The 12,951-nt window shown below is 45.1% G+C and overlaps 1 protein-coding gene and 1 long non-coding RNA gene across 3 annotated transcripts in view; one reads left to right on the forward strand and one right to left on the reverse strand.

The window, feature by feature from the left end:
* LOC120744580 (MAM domain-containing glycosylphosphatidylinositol anchor protein 2-like) overlaps positions 1 to 12,951 on the reverse strand; it is a 138,164-nt gene that overhangs the window by 30,446 nt on the left and 94,767 nt on the right. For both annotated transcript variants that reach the window (XM_040049074.1, XM_040049073.1), the window contains exons 9-11: positions 11,452 to 11,724; positions 7,402 to 7,550; positions 3,019 to 3,196 (exon numbers count right to left, since the gene is read on the reverse strand). In XM_040049074.1, coding sequence (XP_039905008.1) covers positions 3,019 to 3,196; positions 7,402 to 7,550; positions 11,452 to 11,724 — 600 coding nt within the window. The remainder of the gene's footprint in view (positions 1 to 3,018; positions 3,197 to 7,401; positions 7,551 to 11,451; positions 11,725 to 12,951) is intronic.
* Positions 4,651 to 9,015, forward strand: LOC120744582. Its single transcript, XR_005698399.1, has 3 exons — positions 4,651 to 4,801; positions 5,573 to 5,582; positions 9,005 to 9,015. It is a non-coding gene; the product is annotated as an uncharacterized LOC120744582 (long non-coding RNA).

Raw genomic sequence — 12,951 nt, forward strand, 5'->3', positions numbered from 1 at the left:
AGGAAGGTTGGTAGTTTGATTCCTGGCCAGTGTTCCCTCTAAGCTGTGCGCGTGCGCAATTGTGCACTGCTGGCACGGTCTCTGCACAGAAAATCTGCGTCATGCACAAAAGAACATCTAACCTAACCTTTTGCAGTGTTAGTCAGTGACTGGCTGCTCCGTGTGGGATCAGAACGATGCCGCCTTATCCCACAGTCCAGCCAATCACGCGATTCACATTCTTATATACGCAGCTAATCAACGTGGCTGACAGGCTATGACCTTATGTGCCGACACCGGTGTTTTAGCAAAGCGGCTGATGTGGAGTGAAGCCACGTTAATGACAACGTGTACAACCATTGGAGATGTGAGCAGGACAGACGAACAACTGACGGACAAAGTGTGGACTTTATACCAGTTTTTAAATTGTGTTGATCGGCCACGTAAAACCAGAGTTATGATAAAATATCTGCAATGTTTGGTTTTCTTCCTGAATACTGTCGTTGTTTATATTTACTGCGGGAAGAAAGCCAATCTTATTTTTGACGGTGCCAAACGTTTGGTGGACATCGTGGACATACAGCACTGCACTGCAGAGTCACACTGCTAGCATCGATGCAGCGATTCTGTACTGTACAGGAGAGACGGAGGAGATCGTCTGCATCGATCAGGACACAATGTGACGTAAAAATAAGCATGCAAACTTGCACTAAAAAATCTGTGAAACAGCGAGGTGAAAGGTGAACCGCGTTATAGCGAGGGACCGCTGTAATTTTGAAGGTAAGTCACAACATACCCTTCGTACATACTCATGTATAGAAACCCTTACCAGCAATCATTCATTTTTGTGTGGCTTTTTTCACGGTTTGTTAACATGCTGTGTAGGCGTGTACTTGACGAGCTGATCTCGACATAACGGGGAAACATCTGGTTTGACTATTCTTCACCTGTAGTTTGAATGCTGAACATTTGCCTGTTTAAATCATCAGACCAGTCACTATACAGAGATGTGCTTCTGAATGTGGACGATGTGTCTTCTGCTGCAGTGATGCAGTTCTGCTTGTGTTGAGCGATGTAAACAGCTGATCGATCTAAACTCTTTAAACGTCAAAACTGATCATTAGATTTTTTTTATGACACAACAGTGGTGAGTGTTCCCACCTTCTGCTCTTTGTAACTTAACGCCATCTTTCCGTTTTCCAGTTTTGGACATGGTTTTGGAGGATATCTTCGCAGTAGCGATTGACCGCAAAGTAAAGCTACCGGAAATGCACAACCCCACATCCGGTCTCAAACCAGGAAAGTTAGCATTGTCTCGTGCACAGGGTCTATTGTCCAGTCTACATGCATAAGTGTCCTTGGGCAAGATAAGCAAGTTGCTCTCTGATGTGTTCATGTGTGCATGTTAGATACAAAGCATTTAGGTGGAGGAAAAAGGGCATGTTGCACAAACATGGGGCGATCGTGGCTCAAGAGTCGGGTGCTCGTCTTGTAATCGGAAGGTTGCCGGTTCGAGCCCCGGCTCGGACAGTCTCGGTCGTTGTGTCCTTGGGCAAGACACTTCACCTGCCGCCTACTGGTGATGGCCAGAGGGGCCGATGGCGCGATATGGCAGCCTCGCCTCTGTCAGTCTGCCCCAGGGCAGCTGTGGCTACAACTGCAGCTGCCTCCACCAGTGTGTGAATGAATAGTGGCATTGTATAAATACAATCCATCATTATTATTACAAAGTGCAGTTACCATCATGGTTGTGTTTGTGGCACAGAGGTAAAATCGTGATCTGGAGGTGGCAGGATGTTCGCTGACAGTCAAAAGTCCTCATCAGGCAGCAGACTAGGTCATGTTTACGTGTGCATCAGCGTCTCCTGCTGTGAGCAGGTTGTTTCTCTGTCAGCCTGATTTTACTCCACTCGTGTTTCTGTGTTGACTTTGACTCCTGTCTGCACTTTCCACCAGGATTCCTGTGACACTTCAACTGTTTGCACTTTTAGCTGAAGTGTTAACTTTCCAGCTAAAAGTCTTGTTATCTTAAGTCATTCGACACAGATATAAATTATTATTCAACATTTGAGGCATTTAAGCTTCCCTGTGAAGCCCTCCTCTGTGAGACTGGCCTTCTCATATCAGCTCATGCTTCCTGACATCACTTTACAGGCTGTTTCATCAGTGGCTTAAAACAGAACCAGAGAGAAGGCCAGAGTCGAACAATATTACTGATTATTAAATACATGTTGGTGTACAGACAAACAGGAAGCGAAAAGAGATGAGTGAAAAAAAAGCTCATCGGGTGATGGAAAGCCCACCAGCGTCTTCGTTAGACGCTGAAACACCACGGCCAGCTTCATGGAGATCTGAAGCACGAATGTATGGCAGGGATGAGAGTCCTGTATGACTTAACTGCCTCCATGGCTGCAGCGCATGAAGAGCTACATCTCAGACTCTACAGGCCTCAGTTAGCATGTTAAATGTTGAAGTTCATGACAGTAAAATTCAAAACCCCTTAGCAAGTACAGTTTGCTTGGAAGGCTTCTTTGTTTCTCTAAGAAGAAGATGGCAGCACTGCTTTGGTTTGCCAAGCTGCATCTGAACACACCGTAAGACTTCTGTCATGTCCTGTGGCCATAATGTACATCACCGTATCTGGCAAAAACCAAACACAGCATGTCCCCACAACATCAGGCATGGTGGTGCCACTGGCACCCAGCACGCATCGAGTTGATTGTTGGGTTTTTTCTCTGTTTGCTTTGTATTTTAGGGTTTTACCTTCAATATAAAGCACATGTAACGTTTTGCTGAATTTAGATCATGCAGCAAATCTACTAAAGAATACCTGGAAGAAAGAGGTTTGTTACAGACCTCAACCCAGCCTGAAACACTGTCGCGAGCCTTAAGAGAGCTGTGCATGAACGTGAACCTCAGTGATCTGAAGCAGCGTTGCAAACAGCTGTGCGTGTAAATTCCTCCACAAAGATTTGAGAGGCAGTGTTTGTGTACCTGCTCTTGTTCGGGGATTGAACGATAGAAAACGAGGCAGCCTACCGCTGTATGTGATGATGCGCTCAGTGGAGTCTCCTTCCCCGTAGCGGGTGATGGGTGTCAGGCGGACCAGGTAGGATTCAGGTTTGATGAGTTCAGTTAAGTTGTAGGTCAAGAGCTCCCCCTTCTGGATGGTTCCCTCCATGGGAATCTCCTGCTCCCACCAGCGAGACTGACCCATCTGAAACAAAACGCGGGATTTTCCAACTCATCCAAATAACACATTCATTTCGATTAACTCGACAGATCAGCCTAAACTCAGCACAGCGTGCCAAATGTTCATTTGGTTTTTTTAATTGGCAACAACAACAGGAACATTCTGCGTGTTGACCTGAAGCAGCTACTGTGGCTAACTTTACCGTAACACGTGACTGCATGTCGACAAGCAGCAGCTATGCAGAAACTCTAAGCTGAGGCAGAATGAGAAATTGTGGAAGCGTTATTGCCATATTTGTTTCCATGATGCACTAGAGCAGCTGTAACTGAGCACATATTCCACTAAGGCCAGTTTCCTATTACCCAATTTAAATCGCATTATGCAGATCTTCACCACAATGCAATGAGATCTTCAGGTTCTCCTTAATCCATGCCTGTCTATGGTGCATGACCAACACCTCATTGTTGCAGGATGTTACAGGAGCTACAATGTTGCAAAGAACAAAACATGTGCTGCAGAAATGTAACATGTATCAGAAGGTCATAAGTCATTTCTGTACTTCAGTCTGCTTTATATAACACGATTACTAACATGGACTCTTTAATGGCTCATAAACAGGTGACTGATCTGTCACTCTATGGTGCCTCCCACACCACCATCGTGCCTCATTATGTGCAGTCAGTACAGTACAACGAATAAATTAAATATTAATTCTGAATTCTGCTTTGGTGTGATTTATGGGAATACTTTGAGCTCCCTTTAGAAGGCTTGAGGCACAAGTGTTTAAATTGTTGTGTCTTGATTTGTATCATCTCTCAGTTTCCTTCCCCCCAAATTAAGCATTTTGATATTTCTTCCCCGACTTTGTTTGCCTCCTCATAACTTTTTTCTCCCCATCAGCACTTCCTCCTTTTCTCTGTTTCTCAGCAGCTCTGCAGAATGAAAAGACGAGCCAGTTGCCATGGGAACACATCTTCCTCCTGCTCCTTATTTTATGATGCCAGGCTGCTGCTGCAGGGACCTCAGGTAGAGTTTCAGGAATCTGTGCTGCAGGAACATTTTCCCCACGTGTGTGTGTGTGTGTGTGTGTGTGTTGTTCTGCCATACCAAGCACACCAAGTCATGTGATCAGTGTGTATTATATGAAGCTGAAAACTAAGGGAGGCAGATCCCAGAAGGTTGATTCTGTTCATCTGGACGTTTCAGTGGGGGAAACGTTTCATCATCATCCAGGTGACGTCTTCGGTCTCAGCTGACTACAGGTTTCCAACCTTATAAACAGGACATTTGCATAATGACTGAAACCAGCCCACTGAAGGAACAATGTCACGAACAGTCAAAGGAGCTTGCAAAGAAAAGTGTCTGGACTTCTTTAAGTTGCTTGAAGACGTTTCAGTTCTAAGGTCAAATGGTGGGGAGTCCCAGATTTAAACCCAGTGGGAGTTTCCCCCCACAGAGGGACAAAGGACCCCCTGATGATCTTCTGATCGCCTGAGCCAAGGTGTGAAACTGGGTGTGGGTCCCAATCAGCCAGAGTTTCAGGTGAGCTGGATGACTGAGAACCTTCACAGACACAATGTCATGAACACTGATCAATAACCATGAGTCCCAATCACAGAGAGCTGCAGAGTCCTGGCCTGACGAGGTGGCTCTTCTGCGTTGTGCCATCCTCTTAGCCAGAGGTTGTTTGGTTTCCCCGATGTATAAATCCTGGCAGTCCCCGTGGCACTTAACACTCTGTTACTCTGTTTGTGTCGGGTGACCCGATCCTTGGGGTGGACCAGTGTTTGGCGCAGCGTGTTTTGGGGTTTAAAAGCCACAGAGACCTGGTGTTTAGAAAAAATGCATCTCAACTGCTCCGCACCTGAGCTCATCAAGCCAGCGTCAGCTGTGCTGATGACCTTCTTCGTGACCGTCATATTTAACAGTGCGGCTCAGCTCCGGTCAACACCGGATCGTTGAGTTAACCCTGGTTAGTACGGCCGTGTTTCCCAGTGTTGCTAAACCTCACCAGTGTGGATACCTTTGCCCACATGTGTGTTTCTTTGTGTCGACAGGGATCGGAGTTACGGTTTGGGAGCACGGGGAAAGTTGGAGCCACAGTGCTGGAGATCTGTATATATTTCTGGAACGGTGTTTCTCTGTTAATAAATGCAGCCCTGAGTGTTTATAAGGTCAGCTGAGACTGAAGACGTCACTTAGACGAGTGATGAAACGTTTCTCCCACTGAAAACATCCACAATCAACTTTCAGGGAAAATATTCCCAGAATTTTGAAACCTTCTAAAAACATTAAAAACTGAATGAATGTCATTTTAATATTTGTTAATCCCTACAGATCACCTGCAATTACAACAATTATGCAACCATTGATTTTTAGCAGAGCTTCACTGCAGGACAGAGGCTTCAATGTGTCAGAGAAAGGAGGAGGAATACTGCCACCTACTCTCGTCTCTCCCACACTCACTCACTCGTATACACTATGTGGTCCGTCACCGTGGGCTTTACCTCCATGTGACTCTGCAGGGTAAAATCAGCTATAGAGAAAACACTGAATGCCCCATAAGATCTAAAAGTCTGTTACAGGCCCCACGAGGACAGAAGAACAGAGAAGCAGAGGCATGTTTCAGTTTGGTTTCCCCATGCTTTAAACACACTGCTGCAAACTGCATGGCACTTTGTGATGTTCTTAATACACAGAGAACACCAAGAGAACACATGCAGGAACAACTAGGTATAGAAACAACAACTTTTTAGTTGACATCTATCAGTTAACATGACAATCAGTCCATCCGTTTTCTTAATGCCATTTTAACTGGGATCGCAGAGGGCTGGAGTCTTTCCCACAAGAGGCTGGGGGAGAGGTTGCCGGTCCACCAAAGGACTAACACAGAGGAAATATACGCTTGCATCCATATTCATCCTGCAGCCAATGCGGAACCTAGCACGCACGTCTTTGATCTATGGGAAGAAGCTGGAGTAGCTTGAGGAGAACCCATATGGGGTAACATGCAAACTCCACACAGAGAAGCCAAAGGCAGGTTCAAACCCAGGACTCTGGCTGCAAGGTGTCAGTGCTAGCTGCTACACCACCTGTTTGCAAAGCTAACTAGTAAATGGTAAATGGCCTGTATTTGTATAGCGCTTTACTAGTCCCTAAGGACCCCAAAGCGCTTTACACCCATTCACACACACATTCACACACTGGTGATGGCAGCTACATTGTAGCCACAGCCACCCTGGGGCGCACTGACAGAGGCGAGGCTGCCGGACACTGGCGCCACCGGGCTCTCTGACCACCACCAGTAGGCAACGGGTGAAGTGTCTTGTCTTGTGTAGTACATCACCATATTTATTTATTTTTGGTAACATGGTAAATTGGTTCTCATACAGTGCTTTTCTATTTTACTGGCGCACTGTTTAATGTTTAATATTTGACCTGTATCAAACACATAAGACAGTATATGAAGATGATTCCTGACACCACGACATCGGACATTGTGGAAGTTAATGTTGTTATTCCAGACTGGGATTGGGAACAACGTACATGAATCTAGAACAATAACACAAAGGCAGACACGAGTTTGTGGAGTTGTATTTTTCTTATTTCTCATGACAACTTAAAGTTCCTAATTTAAGCATGTTTTTCTTTGCAAGCTATAATTTCACACTGGTTGTTTTCCTTTAATCACAAAGCTGCTTCGAAGCACAGCTATTAGAATAGTTAGAGTCTGTCTACTAACTATGCTAACACCCCTCGTATGCATGGCTAGTTTCAGGGGTGGTTTAAAAAGCTGCGGTGCACTCAGTTCATTTCAGAACCAAGTGCAAAAAACAGGCTAAAGGCTTTTTCAGTAAATTAGTGTCCGATTGAAACATCTCCTCCCACCTCACATGTGGTCACCGTGCTCTTTGTAAATACAGCCTGGGGGAAGTCAGCAAATCAGTGCTCGGTGGTTACAACAGACTTTTTTCAATTAAATATTTGTATAATTAAACACTGATTTCTAACTTCATAACTCACTTCACAGTTATGGATTATAAGCAAGTCTCATAATCCATAACTGTAAAGTCTAACGTGCATATAGATGGATTTTAGACACTTCAAAGACCCTTACAAACTCTGGAAAACCTCCCCTGAGTTCGGACAAACAAAATGCAAATGAAGACATTTGTGGGGACGACTGATTGCTTCATTCAAATAACAAACCTCAGACGTGCTGCACTGACCTGCCTTATGCCGAGTCTGTAGGCCAGGATTCGATCCACAGCGTTCGGCTCCATCTGAGTCCACTGCAGCTTGAAGCCGTAGACTCGCGGCCTGCTCTGCCACAGGGCGCTGTAGGTGTCGTAGTAAAACTCTGGAGGGTTGGCTTTTCCTGAGGAGGCAGTTGGGTCAGAGGTCACACAGAGCTGGAAACAGGTCCAGGATATCTTTTTCACTCATGAATAGAAAACAATGTCGTCACCGTGTTTTTCAGTGTGTGACACTTGGTGTTACGATGGGTCCTTTTTATATCTTTGGCTGCAGATTACTCACTGTGGTGTGTTTGTGTGGTGATGCTTGGCATGGTGAAACTACCAACCAAAACAAGGCTGTTGGCCAGTTTAGCAAAACTCTTGCTTTTCTCAGCAACTTGCAGGTTGCTTTCACAGGACTCAAAAATATTAAGCAGACTTGGCTGTGTCAGTGATACACATGACCACATTGTAACAATGGCATCTCTGTATGTTTGTGTGTATGAACCTGCTTTTAGCAACATAAGTATCAATAAACAAAGATGGATTAGCTGATGGCAGTATAGTTACATTTTCATAAATATATAATGCTAACAGCAACATGATTTCTTTCTATGTGATACTGTTGCTAATTCTGCCACTGAGTCTATTTTACTCCAAGTAGCTGATCAGTAGTGTTACTACAGGGACTTGAAGCAGTTGGCTGAGGGCATTTAACTAATCTCTGTGCACGTGCACAGTGCATGCTAGACCCTCCCTGCACAACTGAAATGATCAGCAGCTCCTTGCCTTACTTGACGGTTGACCTAGGGACAGTGGCTGCAGTGGCATTTGTTTGGTAGCCACAGCTTTTGACTTGTTTGGTTTGACCGTTGGCATCCATGATCTCTTTTCAAGGTCCTGAATAATCAGGCCTCACCTAACCTTAATGGCCTTACAGTCCTGTATGCACCCATTAGAGCACTTCACTCCTGCTGTTGTTCCTAGAGTATTTAAAAGTAGAATGGGAGGCAGAGCCTTCAGTTTTCAGGCCCCTCTTCTGTGGAACCAGCTTCCAGTTTGGATCCAGGAGACAGACACTATCTCTACTTTCATGATTAGTTTATACGCCCATCAGCATTTAATTATTAGTTAGGCAGATGGCCCCGCCCCTCCCTGAGCCTGGTTCTTCCTGTTCAAAGGGAGTTTTTCCTTCCCACTGTCACCAAAGTGCTGCTCATAGGGGTCATATGATTGTTGGGTTTTTCTGTGTATGTGTTATTGTAGGGTCTACCTTACAGTATAAAGCACCTTGAGGCGACTGTTGTTGTGATTTGGTGCTGCATCAATAAAACTGAACTGAATTGAATTTTCCACACCTCAGTTCAGCAGGCGGCGCTGGTAGTGATAATCATAGACACCATATTATTATGAGGGCACACACTTCCTGTTACTCCAGGAACTATCCAATCGTGAACCAAGTAAAGCTTCTTTCTGTTAGCTGGACTCCAGTTACAACAGTTCATTCAGGTGACTGAATATACACTGTGTGTGTATCACATGCACACACCTGGTTTTACGTCATTAGACTAACAGTAAATGCAACAGGAAGCAGCACAGCACTGTGTTGGTGCTCTCACGTCTCATGTTTTCTTGTGTTTTATGTGACTGTTTTAAACCAATGGTGTGTGTTCTGCTGCATTTGTGTGACAACAAGATTATTTATGTTAGACTTCAGCAGAAATCAGGGCTTTAAAAACACACAAAATGACTTTTGCTGTTGTGACTTCAACAGACAGAAATGAATCATCCTATTAAAATTCAGTTTGTTTCATCTGTCTGACGGTGGGAGGAGCAGTCAGACCGTCTGGCGAGTCATCATGTTGGCACTTTGTCTCTCAGTTTCATGTCTGCTTCTGTCACTTTTATTCTGAAGCTTTACGCTGCCTCATTGGTCGCTGCAGGATGAGCAAGGTTTAAAATGCCACCAGTGTGTTCACACCTGATTAACAACGCAAACTTCACCTCAGCAAATGACAAGTCTGGCATAATCACCACCATTTTCTATCATCTTTATATCCTGAGCTTACAACTCCACTCTTTAAACACTTTCTGCTGCTGCCTGCAAAACGCGCTGCTGCTCAGCGGTTGGCCCTGATAAGAGGCTTAACACAGCGGCGGGTTTTGCAGGAAGTCTCTCGGCGCTGACAGGGTGCCTCTGCAGGGGAGCTTTCAGAGAAGACGCAGATACAAGTGGGCTCAAAGACTGAAACCCGGAGAGTCGGTTCAGCCTGGAAGTCAACGACAACTCCAAATTCACGTGAGACAAAACCAGACCTGTGTAATTAAAGAGATGGATTACTCGTCCGACGCCTTCTCTTTTATTTTCCACAAAAGTTGATACGTATTTGTTGAAAACTTAACGAGCCGAGTTACCATGATTCAAACCCCAAAAGGGTTTAAAAAAACATTACTGATGTTAAATGTTGCCTTCTCTCCCCATGCTTGTTCAGTTACATGAAATTATGATTTTATTAGTTTCATCACGTTAAGATAAAGTCCTCATAACAACATAACAACAAAAAAACTGAAACATCTGAAGTTCGGGATACAAACACTGCTAAAATTATTAAGTTAAGCATTCCTCACACACACATGTGTACATATATATATGTGTGTGTGTGTGTGTGTACACATTAGTAATCTAAAGGATCCTTCATGACTGAGTACCCGCTGTCAGCAGACCCTTTCTTTGTGCTACATGTAGTGCCGTTAGCTTCTTCAGCGTGTCAGGTCCTGCTGCTGTCCAGCTCTGCGCTTGTCTGCTTTGGTGATGGCGACCGGCTCATCCTTTAGTCCACCAGTCACCGTTAGTGTCATGTGACACCTCTCTCTCTCTCAGATGTTCTTCCAGAATTGCTCAATTTCAGCTCTGGATGGGAATACACTCGCTGCTGTTATTCTCCTGTAGCTGAGCGCGCACCGTGGATGGGATGGATCTTTTCAGAACAGACCTCAGCTTCTCTGGTATCTCACGTCAGCCTGGTGGCCGGAGCTGTGAGCATCTGGCAGAGCCTCAGTTATGGAGAACTTGTTTCCACCCAGGACCCTGCTATGCCTTATTTAACCAGCTAACTAGTTAATCTTGCAATCAAGTGCCCCTATGATTACTGTGACAATGGTGTATATAGGTTCACTGGTTTCAGTGGTTCACTGGTTTCAGTGTATGCTAGTACAGTTCTTATATAGCACTTTTCTGCTCTCCTGGAGTACTCAAAGCGCATTAACCCCATACACACCCATTCACACAAGCACTATTATCTATACGGTGAGTGCTTTTCTAACTATCATTCATCCACTCCGATGGATGCGGAGAGCAAGTCGGGTTAGTATCATGGATATTTGGCATGCAAACTGGGGGAGCCAGCGATCGAACCACCAACCTTCCAATCAGCAGCTGACCTGCTCTGCCTCCTGAGCTGTCAGACTGTGGGCCAACTGATCTTACAGAGCAGCAGGAGGTGTCAGGCTCAAATCAAGTGTCCGACATAAGGCTTCTTAAACCACTTATGACTAATAACCTTGGGCTGTATTACACTATGGTACACAAAACTGTTTAAAAATCCCTATAGTAATATTTTCAATGCTGTCATAAAGACAGCTACACCTTTCTTTATTAAGCTGACAATGAGGTCATGTAGAGTAGGGAACTGCAGCACTCCTACAGGCAGCGTGTCGTCAGTGACAGCAGCTCGTTGGAAAATTAAGACGCGTAAAAGTCAGGTCTGAACTCATTCCAGACGAGTACAAATTCAGCCTTAAATCATCCATTGGTCAATAATCAACAGGGACGTGTCCCAGATATGATCAGGTCACATTATCTAAGCCAACATGTTCAGATTAGGTACCAAGTCCACTGAAAACCTCACCGAGAACCAAGTTCTAGTCAAACGTCTTCACTTTTTAAACAAGTCAAGCAATTCAGGAAAATCTACGATGACTCAGGTCATGTTAAATATAAAGTGACTAAAGTGCAATAACTCAAAAAATAATAAAGCTCACCTGTGACCAGGAACGTGCAACGTCCTGCCCCGGCCTCGTTGGTGATGTCACAGGTGTACTCGCCATAGCCCTCCCTGTTCAAAGCTCTGACGTGGTAGTTCGTGTCGTCTCTCTGGTCACTGAACTGTCCGACAGTCAGGAGGCGGGTGCCCAGCTTCCACTCATATCGCAGCAGGCGAGCCGGATGAGCTCGCAGCAGACGGCAGGTAAGGCTGAACGCCCGGCCGAGGGCCTGACGGATCTCCGTGTGCTCGGGCTCTACGGCCGGAGGGACTGCAACACAGAGCCAGGGAGGTTTCTGACACTACTGATTTCAGGCTTTCTTCACTTGGTCTCATTTTTGTTTTTAACCAATATTACAAACTTCACACAATGAAAACCAGCATAAATATTATATATAAATAAAATAATGGAGAAATGGCATCACTTCCTGCACTTCAATCATACAAATCCAGATCTTACTCGGCTGTGTTCACTTCACTGTTAATGAAGCCAGAATGGCTTGAAAATAGCCTCTTACATATTTATAGGATTTAAACTCAGATGTGCGTTGGTACTGCGGTGCTCCGCTGAGGTGCACTGTGTTTTTAAATCCCTCCAGCAGAACTTTAACAGAAGCTTTGAGCCGAATTGCAGGTGTCACTTCACAGATTAACATCCTGATGCCAAACACGGATCAACAGGAATAAAGAGAAGAAAAGAGCAGCTGCAGCAGCCGTCCTGCGACCTTTCTGCAGACAGGAACATCATCTGAAGGATGGAGAGAACCAATAAGATGTAAAAGCTCATGCATGTGACCCGGCTCATAGGGTTTGCAATGGTACTGTAAATGGGAAGGTAGGTAAGCATTTCCTGGTCCTTTTGGCTTCTAACAGGGCCGAGATTTACAAATGGACTTTGTTATTCAGTAAAACTGAAGCGAGCGCCACCGTGGTTTCACTGGAAAAAGCCCTGAAGCCACGGTGCCACGCCCTTCCTCATTTCTTATTGTACCTGCACTGAGGGTTTGAATTCATCTCAATCGGATTTAAGTCCAGACTTGTTGGAGCCAATCAGAGGTGGACTCTGGTGTAGTTTGGATCTTCGTCCTGCTGCACCCACACTGAACTTCTACAGGATTTATGGTTGCATCAACTACAGCAACGTGTCCAGGTCCTGACACAGTAGGACACTTTCAGCAAATCACCCTTTTGTTCTGAAGTGCTGTGTTTACGCCAGATGTACAAGGACGCAAACCTTCAAAAAGGTTTTTGCCTCGTAAGCCCAGAGAATATCTCCCCGAGAGCCCGAGGATCCTGCAACCACAAACTCAAAGTCTTGTAAGGTCTTCACTGAGCTGCTGTTTCTGGGCAAGATGTTGAGCCCCAAATTATGGTGACACATCGACTGTTCTGCTAAGTTCAATAAAGCAATAGTGTGAATGTAGCTTGTAACGTATGAAAAGGCTTTGAGCAGAGTAAACGTTACTCTGGCACCTGAATCCTATGAACCACACGAGCC

This window comes from Simochromis diagramma, unplaced genomic scaffold (genome assembly GCF_900408965.1).
Source record: "Simochromis diagramma unplaced genomic scaffold, fSimDia1.1 OVJJ01000426.1, whole genome shotgun sequence".
NCBI classification, from domain to species: domain Eukaryota; kingdom Metazoa; phylum Chordata; class Actinopteri; order Cichliformes; family Cichlidae; genus Simochromis; species Simochromis diagramma.